The 21,635-nt window shown below is 40.3% G+C and overlaps 1 protein-coding gene across 2 annotated transcripts in view; it reads left to right on the top strand.

Moving 5' to 3' along the window:
- dnm1a (dynamin 1a) overlaps nucleotides 1-17,618 on the top strand; it is a 57,205-nt gene extending 39,587 nt beyond the window's left edge. Inside the window, exons 15-21 of one of the 2 annotated variants that reach the window (XM_073477833.1) lie at nucleotides 9,950-10,059; nucleotides 10,815-10,926; nucleotides 11,221-11,235; nucleotides 11,626-11,796; nucleotides 11,895-12,136; nucleotides 12,312-12,515; nucleotides 15,274-17,618. In XM_073477833.1, the coding sequence (XP_073333934.1) occupies nucleotides 9,950-10,059; nucleotides 10,815-10,926; nucleotides 11,221-11,235; nucleotides 11,626-11,796; nucleotides 11,895-12,136; nucleotides 12,312-12,515; nucleotides 15,274-15,304 (885 nt within the window). In that variant the 3' untranslated portion in view covers nucleotides 15,305-17,618. Of the gene's footprint in view, nucleotides 1-9,949; nucleotides 10,060-10,814; nucleotides 10,927-11,220; nucleotides 11,236-11,625; nucleotides 11,797-11,894; nucleotides 12,137-12,311; nucleotides 12,520-15,273 lie in introns of those variants that run through there. The other variant, XM_073477834.1, reaches the window with a different exon arrangement.
- The last annotated feature ends 4,017 nt before the right edge of the window (nucleotides 17,619-21,635 follow it).

Raw genomic sequence — 21,635 nt, forward strand, 5'->3', positions numbered from 1 at the left:
AAATGTGACACACAACAAGTGGACACAGCTTTTCAGTCATGACTGGTAACTACAGCTTTAAAACTAGAATAGCACTCAGTACAGCATATAGCACCAAGGCCAAACAGTCCCCTTTAATTCAATAATGCCTAATCCTATAGATAAAAAAAAATAGATCCGGATTTTTATTTTGATCCACATCAACTTGTACTCACTCATAGATACCAGCCACCTAAATACACCTGATTTTTCAGATCCATCCATTATTCCCTGAGAAATTAACGAAAATTATGAAAACCCCCCCCCCCCCAAAAAAAACACTATCTTGCAGCGTTAAAGAAGTGAGAAAGAAATTTCTACATCCGTCCCTTTATCTGGATCCGCACTGAAAGTTAATGGGGTCTATTCTGGGCAGGGACCCATCCTCCATCCAAATTTCGTGTAAATCCTTTCAGTAGCTTTTGTGTAATTCTGCTGACAAACCAACAAACCAACAAATCAACAAACAGACGTGGAATAAACAGTACAACAATTCCCTGGAAAATGTAGTGGCATTTAAGTATTAAGTTTGGATAAAATAAGTAAAGCTTGCTTTTTTTCCACACGTTTGAGTGGTTCAGATTTATGCAAAGTCGACTGTTTCACACACACACTAACACACTCGTGATAAGACACTGATAAAGATAAACAGAAATGGTCAAGTCGGCTTCTGTGTCTTTGCAGCCTGTTAAATGCAAAGAATATCAGGCTCAGAGATAAAAGAGACAGCCAACAGAAAGGCAGAAATTTAGAAATTGTATTCCAACCACTGAAGTTAATGAAAGTGAGCAAAAAGAAAGGATGTAAGTGAAAGATTTAATGGACAAAATGATGGAAAAAATGGCAACAATGGTACCAAAACCAGTAATGAACAGATCACTGTGTCTCACTGTAAAAGAAAACATTAGAGGAGGGTTCAAGGTTGTAAAAGAGAAACAGGAGACTAGTGATGACCGCAGCATGTCAGGGGGAGCCGAGGAGGTATACAGGGCGGTTTGTGGATAATTCAAAGTTTATCCTGCCTGACTGATGAGATAAATGAGTAATGTATGTTTGTCTTTCTGTAAATTCCTCTGATTGTTCCCATCATACACATAGAATACATAATGTCAATACAAAAGTCATTAGAGAAACAAAGCCTACAGATACAGGAGAGATACAAAGAAACCATGCTGGTGTGCACTTAACGTCTTTTGGCATGTTGTATACACACTCTGCCTGTGTGTGTGTGTGTGTGTGTGTGTGTGTGTGCACGCGCGCGTGTGTGTGTATAATTTTGTCATGTGCATGTGAGACTCTGCAGGCTCGCTGCCTCCTTTGAAGGAGGATTGACAGACGCTCAAAAATTACTGCATGTGTTTAATAACACATGACATGAACTTTAATATTTCTGTGGTTGTTTTATAGCTTTTAAAGAACATATTCTCATGATATATATGATATATTTATATTTACAGCTATACTTCATACTATTTGGTATATATTTATATTTTGTCACCTTTCCATGATTTCCTGAATGAGATACAACTGAGGCTTTAACCTTGACATAAGTGAGAGATTTTCATCTTCATATATATCAAGTTTTACAAGACTAGATTTACTGTAAATGTGTAAAGTAAAAAAAAAAAAGAAAGCTCTCCACCCTTTTGGAACGGCCCACAATTGGCACAATCCTGTCATAAAAACTATACTCTAACACTCCCTCTTTGTAGAATGAAGAACGAGTTTGATTTAGAAGTGCAAATTTTATATCCTGGCAGTTCGTTTAACTATAAAAACTACTCTAGCAGTTCATTTAGATATTACTATGCTTGGATCGTGCAGTTCCGATGATGAAATGACTATGATGTGTCAGTTAAACAGGATTACAGTAACTTCCTCCCTTGTTTCCCCTAATTTTGAATCTATTACTGTAAAACCACATACACATATTTAGGATTCTATACTTACCGTTGTGAAACCTTTCCCAAAAAGTTGCACGTGAAACCCTGTTGTGACTCCATGTTGGTTTGCATATGTGAACATTTTAACTCACATGTGCTCCTCAGATGTGAATGTGTCAGTTTATCGGTGCCTTTTTTTTCTTCCTTAATGCACCCACCATTACATCTTATAATATTTGTTTGACATGTGAAAACAAAGAGACTATTTAAAGGCGTAATTTGTCATTTTGACATGGATTTCACATGCACACACATGAATACTGTATGAGTATAGAAACTTACAATTAAATATTACTCAGGTTTGCAGAACGTGATGTCACGGCGTTGGATCGTTGCAATTGACCAATTGTGTTTTTGTATTATCATAGCTTTGCAACAAGGGAAAAAGCCCAGAAAAATATGCACATGGGAGAAGTTATCCTTTATAACACATGGTTTAGAACGTATTTTTGTTGAAGAAGAAGAATGAAACATATTTACTCCATGATACAGGTTTTTAATAAAGACAACGTTTCGATCCCACTTGGATCTTTCTAACTGTTTGAAAAATAGATGAATCACAACCATATTGATACATCATGCACAACAATAGGCAGAGAGGCTCTATGATGGCAGGTGTGGTTTATCATCCAAACTAATATCCAAAGTAATAAACATCCCAAAAAGAATATATCGTATATCAAAACATCAAACATCAAACATTCATCCGACACAATATGTAAATGTTATATCAGATTCATCACCTCGTAATTCAAGATCAAAATAACTACATTCACAAATATATTAGTTAGAAAAAAGGCAAAATCTTAAAAACATGTAGAAATGGGTCCTGACCTCTTCTTCCTGGAGAAAACAGAGATGTGTCCCCCTCAACAACCTATATCAGTGAAAACAACATTTTAATAAATCGATTTATTGATTAATTAAAGATTGGTTCCCCCCATAAACCTGCACCTCCAAACGCATTAGCGCTCAGAACAAGTGTCAGCAGTTTCTGGGAGTGTGTTGGCGGTGCTGGCTGGTAAGTAGCTACTTTGCAAAAGTTAACTTTAAACAAAAGATGCTATTTTTCTCTTGTGTCAAAGGGTTATGTTTAAGCACCAAAACCACTTGGTTTGGGTTAGAAAAGCTTAGCATTTTGGCTTAAAATAGTTATCTGTTTTGGTTGTCACAAACACCGCTGTAGATGTCCTGAGGTCTCGTTAAAAACTCCCAGTTTTGTTGCCACAAACACGGCTAGAAAGTGTCCCGAGTTCTCCTTAAAAATATTCAGTGGTGTCCCCTTTACAAATGTTGAAACACTGTGTTCAGTCAGAAATATCCACCGTCCCCTGCACCTCCTGACATGAAAGTCAGTTAATAAACATGTGAATGATATGACACGTTTTGTGGAAATGTCAGTACAAAACAGCAGAAAATATAATAGTTGAAATTCTATCCTGTCCACAGGGCTGAATGATGCATTTGACATTTTTATTTACTTCTACCTTAAGAGAACAAAAACACATTAACACAGTTATGACTGCATTTTTTTCTTCCCATTACCTCACACTTGAATCTTTTGTACTGCACCTTTGGTGTCCCCTTTAGGAATTGCTCTTGAGAAATGTTTCCGTTTGTTCACTTGTGAAGTGAAATGTCTGCTCTTGCTTTCATTAATTTATCTTTGTTGCCTAAACTTAACTAAACTGCAACAGAGAACTGAAAAAATAACAAGAAAAATAATAAGTGAACTATAACAAAAAATAGGTCAACAGTATAACAATATGTTCCAAAGAGAAACAAATACGGTCAGCTTGCTCCAAAAACATCCTTCGGTTTATTGCCACCACGTAGCAGTGATTGTATTTTACTGAAAGACACTAAACACACAGGTTCTCCAGAGCGTTTGCCCTCCGTGAGACAGCAGTCGCCAGACGTGTGGGGATTTTCACGTGTTTATGTGGTTAGCGGGCTGCGGCGCCCCCTCCCTCCTTCTTCTACTCTTTGGTGGTCACCGGTGATTGATCACATGTCCTGCTTATAGCCTCTAGGTTGTTACACTGACCCTCTGCGGAGGTAAACGCAGAGCAGATCATTAACTGCTTGGCAATTAGCTGCTAAACAGGAAGGTATCACTGACCTTCCCGCTGACTGAATGTGTCATTGTCATGTTTCCTTTCTCAGTGAAGACGTTTATTTGTGTTTGTGCTCGTTCCCACAGGGAGAGCTGAGCGAAGCACAGAGGCTGTCACTTTTTTGAGAGTCGGCAAAGTCAGATGAAGTAATGAAAAGCCAAGCAAAACATGTCATACATTAAATTCCAATTTTTTCATCAACGGAAAATGTGAGAATTTATGTTTTTATCCCTGTGAAACTGGACATTTCAGATTAGACAAGCCAGAAGACTCTTTGTGTCTGCGCTGCTATCAAGTAGCACTTCCCATGATATATGAAGTATTAGAAAGTTCGGACACTGGCAGGCCGCCCAAGGCGATTTGTTACGAGCATTATTGCACAACCATGCAGCTCGATGACTCATCAACAGCTGTGTGTTTTTACACATTCGCCTAGAATAGCTCCAATCTAGCCGTTCCCAATCGTAACTCCCTCGGCTAAATAGTTTGCTGTTCCTGATTTAAATGCTGGCAACATGTGGCCTTACTTTAAATAAAGTCCAAACAGCATTAAGTCGAGTTAAGTTTCCTCAGATGATGTTTCTCAAAGACGTATTACTCACAGAACAAACACTCATTTTGCTTGCGTTAGCTGGATTTCTGTTTGAATCAGCATTATCTGTCTTATTTATGTTTGGAATATTTTTAAATGAGCCATTTTGGGAGAAGCCAAATTGCTGAAAGCTCTTTATGAATTAATTAACTGGACCAAACTCTTCTAATTGGGCATTGACACTGAACAAGCTTCAACCCCAGCGAGTCCCATCCTTTTTTATGTTCGACTCACAGAAATGCTCTCTGTGTTTAATTTTTTTTTCTTTAAGGACAGAACTCAATAGGGGGAATGGTAGAAGAATGGAGGGAAAGAAAAACGGAGGGAGGTGAGGAGGAGGGTTGTGAAAATTGCCGTTGGCTGCCACCCAGGGCCCAGTCTTTGTGGTAATGAAGGGTTAGAAGCAGCGTTATTGCTCCCAGATGCCGTGCGGCTTCTCCGCAGCCCTTTGATGCATGGCCCAAGTCACCAGGACTTTTCTATCAAGACTCCCATCAACATACACACCACCACACACACACACATACACACACATACTAAGACATGCAGCCTCTTAAAACAACATGGATGCCGTAAACGGCTATCTTCTTGGTTTTGCCCACCAAACTACTCAGATTTGTTTCAAAGTGTTAATTGGATACGGTTTGTGTAAGGTCCCCACGTGTGTGTGTGTTTTTAGTGTGTATACATACTCCAGCATATCTGTGTGTGTGTATGTGTGTGTGTGTGTGTGTGAGAGAGAGAGGCCATATTTCATCCACATTTTGAAACAGCGTTTGAGTCTTTGAGACGTTTCTTGGACGGCGTGCAGAGTGGTGAAGTGCCTTTATGAATGCAGGAGTGAACTTCCTTTGGCTTCTCATAATGAGCCTGCTATTACTCACAAGCAAAACAAAACCATGGAAAGTACTTTGCTCACACACCGCTCCAAACACCACAGGTTAAATACCAAGTGCACTGCCTAGACTGATGCGTTTATGTGTGAGTGTGTGTGTGATTAAAAAATGGACACATCGCACATGTAGTTCAGGTGTGAATAAAAATAATTCATTTGATTCTATTTACGAGTTGTTGTGGGTTTGAACTTTTAAAGGTTTCAAACCTAGTATCCAGAGTTAAAGGGTCAGGTCACTGAAATTGTAAGAGGCGTGTTTTCTCAACTAACTCTGGTGGTCAGCAAACTGGAAAGATTGTGTATAACCCACAGAGCTCCCCATCAATGGGACTATTTCTTTGGTAAAAAATAATTTTGATGAACTGTTTCCTGCGAGGCCTTTGAATTATCCTGAACGATGGACAATCCACAAACAGATTCATTGAGCGTGAATTTATTGAGCTCCGTTGCTAATGCATTCACATTCGAGGCACCTGGCTGACACAGTACCTCATAATAAGTGAGTAAGCTCAGCTGGTGGTTGGTACACTGTAACCTCAGTGACAGCCACACCCAGAGCATCTTTAGCTACTGTGTGTCTTTATGTGTGTTTAACTTACGGTAATGTGACACAAGCAGAGCCACATTGACATACACTCTTGTATAAGTGTATTAGTCGTGCAATAAATCTCACCATCATGACGGTTGTAATGTTAAATATTTGGTGAAACTGTTGATTCAGCTGTTCGATCGGGCTGTAGTTTGTGATGCTGGTGAATTGTTTTCGTTACAATACAATACATCAGCACAAACTGCTGCCCTCTAAAATTAGTATAAAGTTAAATCAACACCCCTCTAAATCAGTTCCCAAAAAATACTGATGGTGTGATTCATTGCAGGACTATTGTATTCAGCCCAGTTCAGACCAAAGATTCGTGACGAGACGAACATTGCAGGGTGAAGTTGCAGCAGAGTGAACTGATCCGTCTCAGCTAAACTCGGGCCGGCTGATGGCGTTGCCTGTGACTCAGCCTGTCAAGTCACTGGTGGCTGGTTTGAGAACGTAATGCATGTAATGCAATAAGCGCCTCGTAGCAAAGTCAGCTGGTTAAGTTGGTTACAAACTGTCAGCTGTCAAAATGGCTTTCATTTTGGACAAAGGAAAGAGAAAATCACCTCATCAATTCAGAGTGACAGCCGTGACTGTGCGAGACAAGCCTTAGAGTTTAAATGTAGCCTATGGCTAAACTGACAACTTCGCTATATGATGTTTGTCAATTTAAAAGATGATTTTCCAAGTCAATAAATTCACATTTTGTCATAAAACTAATGAAATATAAGACTGTGAAAATACATAATTATAAGGACTACACAGCCAACAGTGGCGTTAGTAATGTCGTCTTGTTGAACGGTCACCAAAACCCATAACTCAAACACTGTAGAGCTGGTCCTGCATATCAGCAGCTCATAGAACTGACAAACTCTCCTGTCACATAACTGCAGTTGTCAATATGACCAGATTGATTTTATTATCGTCTGACAAAACTAGATGATATTTGACTTGTTTTACGACAAACTTTATTGACTTGGAAAATGATCTTTTGAATTCACAAACATGTGTAGCTCATGGCACAATTCAAACCGAATCAAAAATGATTTGTCTCTCTCCATTCACTAACATACAAAGTTTTTCTGACATAGGGTCCCGTGGGGTCCACGGGAAGGGGTGTAACTTCAGCTCTCTATTGTTAGGTTTGCCTAATATGCTGGTAACTGAATAGTGTTGTCAAAAGTATCGAATAGTACTGAATATTTGAAGTGGTTTCAATACTCATTTTTTGCAGTATTGATACTCCAGGACTTGCTGTGTTTTTTTGCTCTCATCTCCAACAGCAAGTTGACACATGCACCAACGTGGTGCCTACATAATGGTTGATTTAAATGAATGGTTATATGCTGCGTATTCATGTGCACAAAGGAATGTTAGTTGAATCAAAATACCACAAAGTAATGGAAAACCACAGTCAGGTAGTATTCCAGCACAGGATCACTGGTTTGTCTTTCACAATTTTTTCCGACATGTTGTTGAAATCTTGTCCTGCATCTGCAAATCCGCGCTCTTCTCATGACCGTGTACACGCAAAACTTTGTTTTACACTTTCCATGGTGATTCATGCAAACATAAGGGAAGTCTCCTGACAGCTCAGTAGTGGTTTTGCCATCACATATCCGTACCTCGCTCTGTGCGTGTGTCTTTCTGTCTCTTGGAAGCTAATTCACAGAGATCTGTAAAGTAAAAAAGGTCAAATAAAGTGTGTCCACGTTCTTCATACATATGTATCTCATAAATGCATGTCATGTGTGCGTCTATGTGTCTGTGTGTGCTTGACTTTTTGTTTTCTCTTGTGTTCCTGTGTGTGTGTGTGTGCGCTTAACATCTGAAATCTGTACGTTCGTCTGCTATTGCTGGCTGGCTTTTATGGGAGCATATGGGAAAGCACTCAACTCCCCTCAACACACACAACTGCACACACACAGACACACATAAAAACACACATACAAGTTGGGCTGATTGAGAGAGGAAACCCTTCAGAAGTGGTTGCGTTGTGTTCCTATGTCTTGTTTTTTCTTTTCTGACGTTTCTTGTTGTTTGTATGTGCATCAAACATCATGTTTCTATTCTCACACACTTCCTCTCAGTAACAACCTACAGATAGTGGGTCTTTTGGTCTCAATATCATTATCATCACATTACTTTGCCTTTCTGTCCATGCTTTAGTTCAGTTTCTCTGTACTCCCCCCGTCTCCTCCTCCTTCCCCCGTTCCAACTCTCTTGACTGGATTTACTGGCCAGAGGAGAGGAAAATGTATGAATCAGTCCAAGGTTGCTCACTCCCAGGGAGAGGGGAAGCCAGAGACGAGGGAACAAGGGGAAAGAGTAAAAAAAAAGACCTGGAGAGAGAGAGAGAGCAAAGATGGAGAAAAAACAGAACAAACTAGAGACGAAGGACGGGGACCTCTTCGCCCTCACTGCCACCATAAATGATGATGTCAGCATCCAGCAAGCAGTCTGGGGCGACTGCTTGTTTAGTTTTTTTTTTTTTTTTGTACAGCACCTGGGTGTACTGCTGCTGCCAAGTGTGTGTGTGTGTGTGTGTGTGTGTGTGTGTGTGAGAGAGAGAGAGAGAGAGAGAGAGAGTTTTTACATGCATTTAGGGGATATGACCATTTGGCTGCTCAGGTCATAAATCCTTTGATGAAGGAGTTTGGTCACACACACAACCCCCCCTGTCTCACTCTCTCTCTTACACACACATACACACACACACACACACACACACACACACACACACACACACACACACACTGGATTGGGCAGGGCAGGCCCGTGGTTAGCTATCCAGATGGTTTTAAGGTTAGTTAGAGACTACGCTCAAAGGTGCTGTTTGCAACCAAAGCAGTGTGTGTGTGTGCGCGTTTGTGTGTGTGTGTGTGTTCCTGTGTATGCATGTGTGCGTATGTTTAGTGTATGTTTATAGAAACTCACTCACCCTGTGCTATATTTGGCTCCTCTTTTTTTCAAACACTAATTTTACTGTCGATAGTAAAACATTCCCACACACACACACACGCACGCAAACCTTTTGTAACAATAGACTTTGAGAGTTTTTAACCACAACATGTGTGTGTGTGTGTGTTTTATGCGTGTGTGCGTGTGAGCGAGTGAGTGAGAAACACTGAGATAGAGGAGGAGGAGAGAGAGAGTGCTGGCATGCGTCAGACCGAGCTGATGAACTTTGAGGTTCCCTGATTCATAAATAGTTGGATGTCTGGATGTCATATGTTGTGTGCAGATTTACAAGTACAAGAGATTTCTACACTGGAGCGCGGTTTCTCTTCTCTCTCTCTCTCTCAGTGTGTGTGTGTTTCTCATTTGTTGCTCGCCTTTTTTTTTTCTTTTTTTTTTCACTCTGCACAACTGTAATCAAAACCACAGACGAGGGGACTGTACGACTTTCCCATTCGTCTCTCTTTCCTTTTTCTTCCCTCTCTTTTTTTTTTTTTTTTACGTCTGCTGTTAAATTTCAAATGAGAGCGTTTAATCCTGATTTCCCCTGAGTTCTTTCATCTGATTTCTCTTTGTCTCTTTTAATCCAATCTCTTCTTGTTTCTCTGTGACTGATTCTCAAGTTGATTATCCAAAATCATAATATATTAAGTGTACGTATTAAGTAGGAAATCATCCACTTTTGTCCATTTTGGTCTAAGTGACATTGTCAGCGCAAATAATTGTAATCTCTATGACCATTTTTACTCTCCAGTTAAATTCCTCACCCATGGAGTCTCCTTTTTTCTCTTCCTGACTTGTGTAATAATCCGTGTGTTTCTCTTTCGCCTCCTGCAGGAGAAGGAGAAGAAGTACATGCTGCAGGTGGACAACCTGAAGCTGCGCGACGTGGAGAAAGGCTTCATGTCCAGCAAGCATATCTTTGCCCTCTTCAACACCGAACAGAGGTGTTATTATACACACACATATCAATATACAGTGGATACACACAGCTGATACACATTATTGATCACGTCACAGTGGCATTTCTCCTGCCAAGATAATATTAAACCTCTGTTGCATTTTTCTTACAAAGGAGTGTTTTTACAGGAAACATGCAAAATGCTATATGGAAGCATTACACGTGAAAAAAACTCTCTCACCATGAAACAATTAGCAAAATGTGGATGTTTTGTTCATTTTAAATTGCAAATGATGATGTCATGTTAAAACTGAAACCGAATATATTATAAAATCAAGTGAAAAGAAACATTTAGCATTAGCATTTGCTCTGTAGACCCAACATTTCATGATTTGAATTCAAGAGATCTCAAGTCATAATGTTTTTGTTTACAAAAAAAGGACTTCAAGTAATAAAAGTAAAGTTACTAATCATGCAGACTGGCTCCTGTCAGTCGTTTAGGATATTGCTTTTGAAGAATTAACACATAAATAAGACCTGAATTTTGTATTAAATAAATGTTAACAGCTCTATATACTTTTGTTTAGTTTCATCTGTAACATGATCACATGTTTTGTATGTTGAATCTCAAACTTTATCCGTTAAATAAATCCAGTGGAGTTAAAAGTCGCTAGAAGTAGCTAAATATATAGATGTACTTAGTTACTTTCCACCGCTGATACAGCTGCTCAGGTGACTACAATATATAAAAAGATTGGGATCATCACTGAGCGTTGTTCTGATCTTACTGTGTGTCCACAGGAATGTGTACAAGGACTACCGTCAGCTGGAGCTGGCCTGTGAGGGTCAGGAGGATGTTGATGCTTGGAAGGCGTCCTTCCTCAGGGCCGGAGTTTATCCTGAGCGGGTCACGGTACGATTTTTTAAAAGTATTTGTTTTATGCATGCACATAAAAGATATGGGCAGGAAAATGTATATGGTGAATTGATATTTCTCCATTAACGATTGGATATACAGTATGAAACCATATGCAGGTTCAACACATGATTAACCTACACAAAAGTAAACGTAGGTATTGGTTTGTTGTTTACATGACTGTTGCTGTGATGTTGATTTGGAGTCTATTTTAATGTTGTCGAGTCTCTCGTGACGCTGTCTCTGTCCTCTTTCACTGTCTGTGTTCTTCATCGCTCTTTGACCTTATAGGACAAGGAAGGAAAGGTATGTCATTTTTTTTGTCCGCGCCCTTCATTTGCATCATTTTGTGTCTTTTATACAATGTTTCACCCTAAAACAATTGTTTTGGAGGAATTTACTTGACATTTTATGTGTTTACAATCAATTCAGAGTTAGCAGGAGAACTTCTATTTGCTATTTTATTATCTGATCTAGGAGACTATGTTCATGTAGCATTTTTATCCGACAGAATTACTACTAGTAGTACTACTACAAAACAAATACTTTTATTAAAATATAACTCTTGCTGTATAACTCCCATGTGATGGTGCCTCACTTTTATCTCTCATATTGTGTCTACATTCCTCGAATCCTTTTATTAACTGAAGTCAAACTCTGTGTCCTCTGTCCCCCCTCCCTTATTCATCTCCACAGAGTGAAGGCAGTGAAGAAAATGGCTCTGACAACCTCATGCACAGCATGGATCCTCAGCTGGAGCGGCAGGTCGAGACCATTCGTAACCTGGTCGACTCCTACATGGCCATCGTCAACAAGACCGTCCGCGACTTGATGCCGAAGACCATCATGCACCTCATGATTAACAATGTCAGATTTCTATCCTGTATTTTCCAAACATAGATCTCCTAAAAACAAGCCAGAAACTTTAACTTTCATCACAAAACATCTGTCATTATTTTTTCCAGACTAAGGAGTTCATCAATGCAGAGCTGCTGGCTCAGCTGTACTCGTGTGGTGACCAGAACACGCTGATGGAGGAGTCTCAGGAGCAGGCCACGCACCGCGACGAGATGCTGCGGATGTATCACGCCCTGAGGGAGGCCCTCAGCATCATTGGTGACATCAGCACATCCACTGTAACCACCGCCATGCCACCTCCTGTTGATGACTCCTGGCTGCAGGTGCAGCGAGGCGGCTCCGGAGGAAGGTAAGTCATCGGTTGGTGGAAACGGAAAGCTTGTTTGAATCCTTTAATACATTTAGGAATACACACTTCTATCACTTATAGCCCATGTTTCACTGTATTTACATCAGATTTGTTATATTTTTCTTAAGCCTCTGTCACACATAGTCCCTGGTAAATTACCTCCCTTCTCCTCCAGGTCTCCAGCCACCAGTCCAACTCCGAACCGCAGGGCTCCACCAGGACCTCCGGCCCGCCCAGGCTCTCGTGGGCCTCCACCTGGGCCTCCCCCTGCTGGGGGACCCCCTGTTCCGTCTCGCCCGGGCGCTTCCCCGGACCCTTACAGCGGGCCGCCGCCCACCGTGCCCTCCCGGCCTAACCGCGCACCCCCAAGTGTGCCTAGGTGAGTGAACATGTGAGAGGTATTTAAGACAACCAGCCCTTTTACATCCAAACCATAGCTTATGACATTATGACACGTTAGCCAACCTGAAGTGTGGATACTCTCTGTTACTAAGGGGGATGTGAAGACACCTGGATGAGGGGATAAAGGAGGTAAATGACAGTGAAAGACAAATGGTTGTGATAGAGGATAGATGGATAGACGAATAGATCCCTAAATAGATGGATAGACCGTGATATAACTCATGATCAGTGGACCGCTTCCCTCATTTACTCTTGGTGTGGGTAAACATTTGACTTCTACCTTTGACGTAGACTTGTTTCTACCTTTCTGCCACCATTTTAAACTCTCAACACGCTGTCAAACATCACCAGTGATAGCTAACACTCCACTCATGTTCATCGCTTACGCCCTTATGTGTGCTCTAAAGCGAGTCAGGGATCAGAATGAGCGTTAGATGGGACTTTTCTGTTCTCCATTAACTGTATGTGCCTTTTCACCTGTAAAAATTGCCTTGTGCCTGCCTGTGTTTGTGAGCTAGCTGACGTTTTTTTATCCCGGACCTATTCACTGTCAGAGTAGCGGCTTGCCTCTTTAACTGAAGGAGACACTAACGTTGCTGAGCAAAGCTCTCACTGGCAAATTTTGCAGCCTCAAAATCAGAAAAAGCCCTCACTCAAAATCCTCAATAGTGAACTTCTTCCATCCTTTATTCGGGTTTGTCCTAAGTGAGAGCTGAGCACATGTGACCTTGGTCATTTCCTGCACTGTAACTGTTTGCGCCCCCTTTTCTCTCTTCCTCCTCTTCATCCCTCTTTTCCTCACCACACCTCTGTCCCACACATGACTATTGTTCCTTCTACAGAATCACTATCACTGACCAATGAGGACTAACGTTTCTGGTACGTTGGGTACTGTCCGCCATCATCATCATCATCATCCTCACCATCATCATCACTTTCCTTCTTTCTCCTCCTCTCAGAAGGCATCCTTTCGCTGCATGCCATCTTCTTTTTCTCACTTTTTCTTTTCTCTTCTCAGAGCGCTGCATGGGCAAACACACACCCATTTCAGATGGCGTGTGTGTGTTTGCGTCAGTGTTTGAGCCTTTTGGAGTTGATGCAATTTTTTTTTTTATGTATTGGTGGGGATATAAGAATGTGTCAACGTGTTTCGTGAAGGGGGGACATTTTCGCAGACTGCAGAAGCAATGGGTTAGACAGGAGGAGTCAACTCAAATGTCCAAAACCTAAAGATTATTGTTGTTTTTGTGTCGATGTTGTATGTGATGTATGTAGGCCATGACATCCCACCCATCCCTAACTCTCTAAGTGTCGGATGTTGTCCTCCAGAATGATGGTATCTGTCAGTGTCACTGTTTAATACAGACTTTGGCAGCCAGCACCACAGGTGATTCTCAAGCAAACCTTTTTCTCTGGAAAATATCAGATAGTTTTACCTTCATTAGGCTTCTAGAAAACAATTAAAAGATCACAATCTAAAAGGGGATCATCACTTTAGGGTTGCCATGTCTGCAACTAGACATGTGCAACCTGTACAAGGGGGTTGTGAGTAGATATATTTTTACGAATAACAAACTCAAACGGAGAAACTTTTTTTCATTTTTAAAGGAACAGTATGTTCATCTTGGGGAATACGCTTATTTACTGTCTTGCAGAGAGCTGGATGAAAAGCTCGGTACCAATATATCTGTACAGTAGTGGCCAGGGTTAGGCAGTAACAGATTACATGCAATCAGGATTACATAATCAGATTAATAAAGATGCTATAATCAGTCCAGATTTCATTTGAAATAATATGTCATTAGATTCTAGTTATATTATCAAGGATTACCTGACTACATTTTTGATTATGTCTTTAAAATATGGCAATTTTAAAATTCTAAAACTTTTCTTTCGTAAATGACTCACTTATTATAAAAATTGCCATGTATCTCACATTCCAGACTAGTGGGAAACAACTAGCCTGGCTCTGTCCAAAGTTAGCAGGATCCACTTGCCAGCGCCTCTAAAACTCACCAAATAACATGTTATATCTCAGTCTTATTGTTGTCAAAGTTTGCAGCCAGCAAAGACTATTTCTGTTTGTCTTTATGCTAAGCTAAGCCAACTGGGTGCTGGTCGTAACTTCTTCTTTGCCATGTAGATCTGAGCAAATATAAAACTATTCTTTAATTTTTAATATGCTTACTTGTTATTTGAATAGAGACCCCTAACATTTCATTGAGACCCAGAGGCTGTTTTGGAGGGTATTTTAGATTTATGCCCTCTGATTAAAGTATTCATCAACAGCCTGTTTTCAGACTTTTATGGATTTATATGAACATTTACACTGACCGAAAAAGGAGTAAAGAATCTGTTTAAGTGCATGCTACTGTGCTGTACTTAGACAATATGAATAATACTGCCTGCATTTGGCCTCGACTGCAAACATAAATTACCTGCATTGTGGCCATGTATCCTGATATCTTTGTGATGTTTTTTGTGTTTCCGGGTTTCCTTCCATGTGTTATTTCACGATATAGATGGTTGTCTGTGTTTACGAGTGAAGGTACTGTGTTTATGTGTATGTGCATGTATTTACACATGGGGAGGCCCTGAAATAGCACTATGTACAGTAAGTATAATCGCTAATCTTGAGCTTTAAATGAGCCGCAAACGCCTGTGAAATCACTTATCCAACCTGATCCCGTCCTGTCTTCTCTGTATCTCTTCCTGTGTGTTTGTATCCATGGCAGCCGGAGACCCCCACCTTCTCCAACCCACTAGACCTCTGAGCTCCTCCCTCCCTCCTCCGCCCGCCTGGTCGCTCCCTCCTCTGGATGAGCGGCCGTGGACAACAGTGCCACCTTCCTGTCGTTTTCTGCCACACCCGACCCAAACCGGCAACCTTCTCCTGCTCCGTCACAACAAGCCATGCCTCTCTTTCTCTCCCTCTCCCTTTCCCTCTCCCTCTCACCCCCCCCTTCCCTCCCAACCCCTCTGCTGCACACAGAGATGCAGAATACTTGAAACACACCTGCATGAGTGACGTACGAACATGCTGCACCCTCAGAATTCAAATAAACTATGTAGAGAAATATGAGAAGCAAATTTTGTGTGAGTGCACATGTGCATGCACACCTGCTTACATGAATACAAACATATATATATATATATACACGATGCAGAATATTTGGTGGGAGACATTTGCAACACTTAGCATGACACTTTGCCTGAGTATTACTTTATACTCCAGCCTTTCTAATGGGTATTCTGGCTGCTGACTGACTTATTTTTTTTCCTGTTTTCCTGTTGATTTCTTTGCTTTTTCTTCTTCACCAAAAAAAAATTTTAAACGCTCATTTTCCTCACAGCATTTCAGGCTATGAGGTGCTTTATTTGTCAGGTATTTCCCCCAGGGTCTCCTCATCATTATGGTTTCTCTTTTCATCTTCCACTTGGTCATCCTGACATCTAAGCTTTTCTTTTACTTTCCCTCTTTTTATACCCTTTTCACGGCCGAACAGGGGCGGACCCTCTCGGCCCGAGAGCCCCTTGCCGCCATACAACTCTTAGAGGAAACCCCTCGCCTCCTCCCTTTTACCTCCTCTCTTCTAAAACTCATCCCGGTTTTCCACCAACTATGAAACAGACTGCAACATCCATCACTCACTCAGCTCACACGAGAGAGGAGGGGGCTGCTGCTCCTCATCCTTTCTTTCCCTCCTCTTCCTCATCCTCTTTCTCCTCTTGCACTAGGACTTGAGGAGCAATCATTTTAGGGACCTTCTGGACTTTCATTCCTGTTGTAGACTCCAGAAGGCCTCACTGTCACCTGTGATATAACTTTCTTGTGTAATTGAGTGGAAAGCCATATAGCTCACATAACTGTAATCTCACTACTTTGTCACAACCACCTCCCACAGAACATATGCGACAAAGAAAATGGTTTCCCAATCTTTTTTGGCTTTAAGAGGCGCCTTCTTTGGCTCCTTTCCCTCTTTTCTCCTCTCCTCTTCACAAAAACATTGTTACTGTGTTATCTTACAGAGGCGGGATCTAAATAGAAAGTGCAATATATAGAAAGTCCTTCTGCAGACGGCTTCATCACACAAGAGAGCGCATTTTTAATTGAGAGGAAGGGAATCTGAGGCCTGGGTGGCACCCTGAGACTGTTAGATAGCTCCTTATACCTCCTTTTTATTCAGAGGGAATGAGGTCCCTGATGGGAAAGGTTTTAAATATTTGGAGTGTTTTCGATCACATTATGCTTCAAACTTTTATCCAGGTGTAAGATCTGCCATTCATCATTCATGTCTGTTTTTCCTTTTTCTTTTCCTTTCTCTTTCCTCTCTCAGTGGTCACGGGGGTGAGTGAGAGCATGAAAACAGCCACAGTCTATGCATAAAACTATCAAACGCTCCTCCTGTTTCACCCTCACATCGCCTGTGAGTTCAACCCACCTTTTTCACAACCTGCTGTCAGTGTGACGTGTAGTATTTGGACCCCCCCCCCCCCCCTCCAAAACAGAAAAACCAGCCATATGAAAACCCCACCTCTGTACCTCAATTGATGTCATTTAAAACCGATTTGAAACACTTCAGTGACCCCTTGTGCATCTTCGTGCTCCATGCAAACACAACAAAGCATATTCTACTTATTATTTAACAGTAAATAGTTTATAATGGACATATCTTATTGTGTTATTATGTATATGTGTGATGCATCTTATGGGACTTGTACTTCCACCGTCTAGAGATTTTAGTCTGCAATGTATGAAATTTCTGAATATTTAAATTATTATGAATAAATGAGTATGTGTATAAGGAAATATTTGAAAAACGTATAAAAAATGTGTAATGCAGTGATGTATATGGACTTTGGCAGGTTCTTTGATACTTTAGCTTGTAGCAGAGAGGGCTTTTTTTGTTTTTCTTGTCTCTCTCTGTGTGTAGAGGTGCAGGGAGAGACAGTGTGAATGTGTGAAGTCCTGCAGAAACCAGGTCCCACATCTTGTTCAAGCTGCTGTGGGAGGAACGATGACTTTAACCTGCAGGACTGCCGTGCTTTGTCAACACAATAAAAACCTCAGTGTACTGAACGACGTTTCCTTCTTTGTCTCTTCATTGTGGTAAACATTGGTAATCAACACAGCAGTAGCTAGACAGGATCTGGTGTGGGAGGTGAACTGAACTCTGCTCACGATGATGATGCTAACATGCCGATTTTGCAGGTGTAGCTGAGCATGTTAGCATTTGGCCACAAACCAAAGCATCGAACAAGCTAAAATTTTAGAGAAGTTACAGGTGCAATATGTAAGAATTGGCCACCTGTCACAGGTCCCCAGCGTAACCACCAACTGCAGTTAGCTAGTTGTATGGTTTCATTTATATGTTAAGAAAGGAAAATAGGTGTAAAGAAGAATTTCCTTTCTTGACGTAGACGTTTTTTTTTTTTTGCTTATTTATTAGACTGAAAAAGGCAAGAGAGCTAGCGTACTCGCCGCTATGTGAAACTACAGAGGACTTTACCATCGGACTGTCGCCTCTTGGTGGTACAAAGTGGTATTACGAGACAGGACTTTCCAGGACAAGTCAGTTTGCATGCTAACCTTAGTAGATTTGTCTGCACTGCAATGAATAGATGTTGACGACAGGATGTCAAACTGATGTCTTCCCACTGTGTTGATAATTTTAGTTCCTTTTTGATTGTTTTAAACAAAAATTCTTACATAGATATTACATACTGTACCTTTAATGAATTGCCAAAGTTTTTACAGTTCATCATCATATCATGACAGACCATCCAAAGGTTTTTGAGACATTTTACAGAAATCGAAGGTGGATTAATACAGAGGAATATCCTCTGGGAACCAAACTGTCCGTCCACCAGTTTTTGTCTTACTAAAAAATGGTTCAGGCAAGAGAGAATGAAAATCATGCCCATGGGGAAATTAAGTACAAATTCTTTTCAAATTTCGTTATCCACAATAAAGTATCCAAAAGGTGGCAAAAACTCAACATTTTTGGCAATTTTTCAAGCAGAAAAATGGGTTTGAAATCCTTATCTAATAAACTCACCAGAAAAATCTCTGGGCATTTGGTATTTAATTATGATCATGAGTGGGAAAAGGAATAGGCCTTCATTATGAAAGACAGTTTGACTTGTCTCAGTAGAAAAAGCACAGGTTTAAATAATAATACACTGAATTCCATTAAGCTGCTTCAGTTATTGTGCATGCTGGAGCCATTGTTGTGAATCAAAATGACAAAGAAATCAGGTCACATGCATTCAAGTTGCTCAATCAGTTTTATTCAGGAAAAGGGGAGAAAATATTACTCAAGGAAAAAAAAGAAATCAGTAAGCTTCTGTCAGAAGCAGCCCTCAAACAAATCAGTTCTCTGAATGATCCTTCATTTCGATCCAACACTCACTTCTATTTTACACTAAAACTGATTAGTTGAGACACTAACTTATTCCAAATAAATAGAATATTTTCACTTTTTTTTAAGTCAATCTTTGTATTAAATCACAGCCAGTCAGTACCCGCCGATGCCCCGACTCTGATCTAACAGACATACACACAGTCCACACTGCCAATAAACATGGCAGAGCAGCTCTTCTCCCCACACACCAGGCATAATGAATATACAATATGTTACACAGTTACAGTATATACACACCACCTCTTTTACAGTAAAGACAATAAATGCTTTCTCATTGCTATTTGTTTCAATCACGCATAACATATTTAACAGTGAATTAGAAAGCGTGGGAAGTCATTTTATCCACATTGTTTTGTTATTTTACAAGCCCCGAAACAACACTAAAAGGATTTTAATGTATATTTACCTTTTGGTCTGCCCACTCCCAAAAACAAAATGGAGAAAAGAGGAAAATCATACTTTGTGGCGTGTTTCAAAGGAAACTAAAAAGTGACAGAATGCTAAGAAGCGAGGAATAAAAAAATCAAAGAAAAAAAAAAAAAAAAAAAATCAAGAATGAGAGTAACCACAGCAATTACTAACAAAGTGCTGTGGTTTAGGGTAGACGCAGTGCTGTTTACCTCCCTGTAAAAAACACCAAGTACATATGGCCACCAAATATCTTATATTTTAAATTACATTTTGCTTCCTATCATAGGCTTAAAATACCAGAACTTGCATTAACTCTTTCAGTGATAAATATTAAAGTGTGCAATTTCATAAATGAGCAAATGTGTCCTAAACACATCAGAGAGGACCTTATAATTCAAAGATATCCAAATAAGAGGGTGCAATACCTCCAAAAGGTGTTTTTTTTCGTGTATGACTTATCACAGTGAGACCCTCATGTCCTCGCACATTACAAATCATGGGGAGACTCTCACAAAACAGAGGCCTCTGCCATGATTTGATCTGCAATGGAAAAACTTAGCTGTGATAGCGTAGCTCTAAGTTACTGGCTGTAAAAGGAAAGAGCTCTACACTGTTGACGTCAATACATTCATCCTCCGATCTACATTTGTGAATATGAGCGTCTCTCTCTTAAAGCATACATCAGAAATGTCTTTTAAAAAAAAGGTATGAAGTCGGTCCAGATGTTGGGATCCAACCTAATTTCTTGCTTTTAATGCCCAACGAAGATGTACTCAAGTTTTGTCGGCTGCAAGTGCATGAGTATGACATATTTGACTCGTTTTGTTCTCCAGTTTTGGAAATGTCGCTCATTTTCTTAACTTCTGATTGGTCCCTCTCTTTTTTTGGGAATAACACCACGACTTCTTAATGTGAGCAATCTCATTAATTTCACCTTCTACTTATATTTACACACCTTCCTCCTTCATCCTCCCAGTGCAACACTGCACACTCACACACACCATCACGCTTTCAATTAAATTCGCTTCAGTCGGAACCCTCAGCTCAATTAGCGAGTTGCTTCATAGGATTCCCCTTTTTCTCCACAGAAGTTATGAAGCCCAGCTGAGAGGCTCTATGGTATAAACGTCATCTGTCCAACCAGCCAGAGAGGACAGAGCTGAATGAGAAGCTTTGTACAGTTTTAGTGCAATCATACTTATATAATCTGATAGATTTCTACAAAAAAGTACAACAGACGCAACTTCGGCTGAAGAGGAAACACATGCGCGTCACTTACACTCACACAGTCCAGTTGTAAAGGATGTGCATTAATTCATCTTTGATATGTGGAACTACAAGCAAATGTAACAGAACAGACTAGGCTCTTATGAATAGTGTTGATTTGTCTTGAAACTTAAAGACCCCATGAAGTTAGAGCTCAGATATGGATGAAGGAAAACAATATATATTTTCATGACTTGAGAGTTTGTGATGACACCAGCCAAATGCCTCAGAAGAAGAAAGATGAACTATGAGTGCAGATCAAGAGATTTTAACACCATGTTTACTGTAATTTCCTCAAGTGACTGCACCTTGGTATCCATCACGCTAATGGCAAAGATAAAGAAAAGAACAACTTGCAGACAATAATGTGAAAAGCAGCCTCTAGCGCCACACCCCAAGCTCTTATTTATCTGAATTAGAAGACACCCTTCTAATGAGAAAATAATGCCTTAATAACGTTGACTAAAATTTCTTTTTGTCTTCATGTGGTCTTTAAATTGCATCTATCCCCCTAAAGACAGAACCACCTTTTTGTAACGGTGCTGACTTTTCTCAGTCTAACAGGATGTTTGACATCACGACACAAATGTTTCACATACATTAACATTTTGCACTGTACAAACAAACAACTTATTTTCAGTGTTTGGAGGACAAAGACGATGTAAAGAAAAGGTAGTTTCAGGAGCAGTACCAATCTGCGACACCTGTCTTCACCTTCCTGGACCTAATTGTGTAACTAGCGAGCTCTTGACTTTGAAACAGAACAGCGCCTACGGTTCAAAAGCTTTTATGTGCACTTAACTTACGCCTCACTCTTCATCTCGTCTACTCTTTCTCCCCCTTTTCACCGTCATCACTTCTCCTCACATTACACAAACATACAGGTAAATATTCAGGTTATTACATTCAAACGTGATGCTCTTTTTTGGCATTTTTACAGTGAATTGTGTAAAACTGAGATTTGCACTAAAAAAAGTTGCACACAAACAGGCTGA

The sequence above is a fragment of the Pagrus major genome, chromosome 12 (genome assembly GCF_040436345.1).
Source record: "Pagrus major chromosome 12, Pma_NU_1.0".
Classification (NCBI taxonomy): Eukaryota; Metazoa; Chordata; class Actinopteri; order Spariformes; family Sparidae; genus Pagrus; species Pagrus major.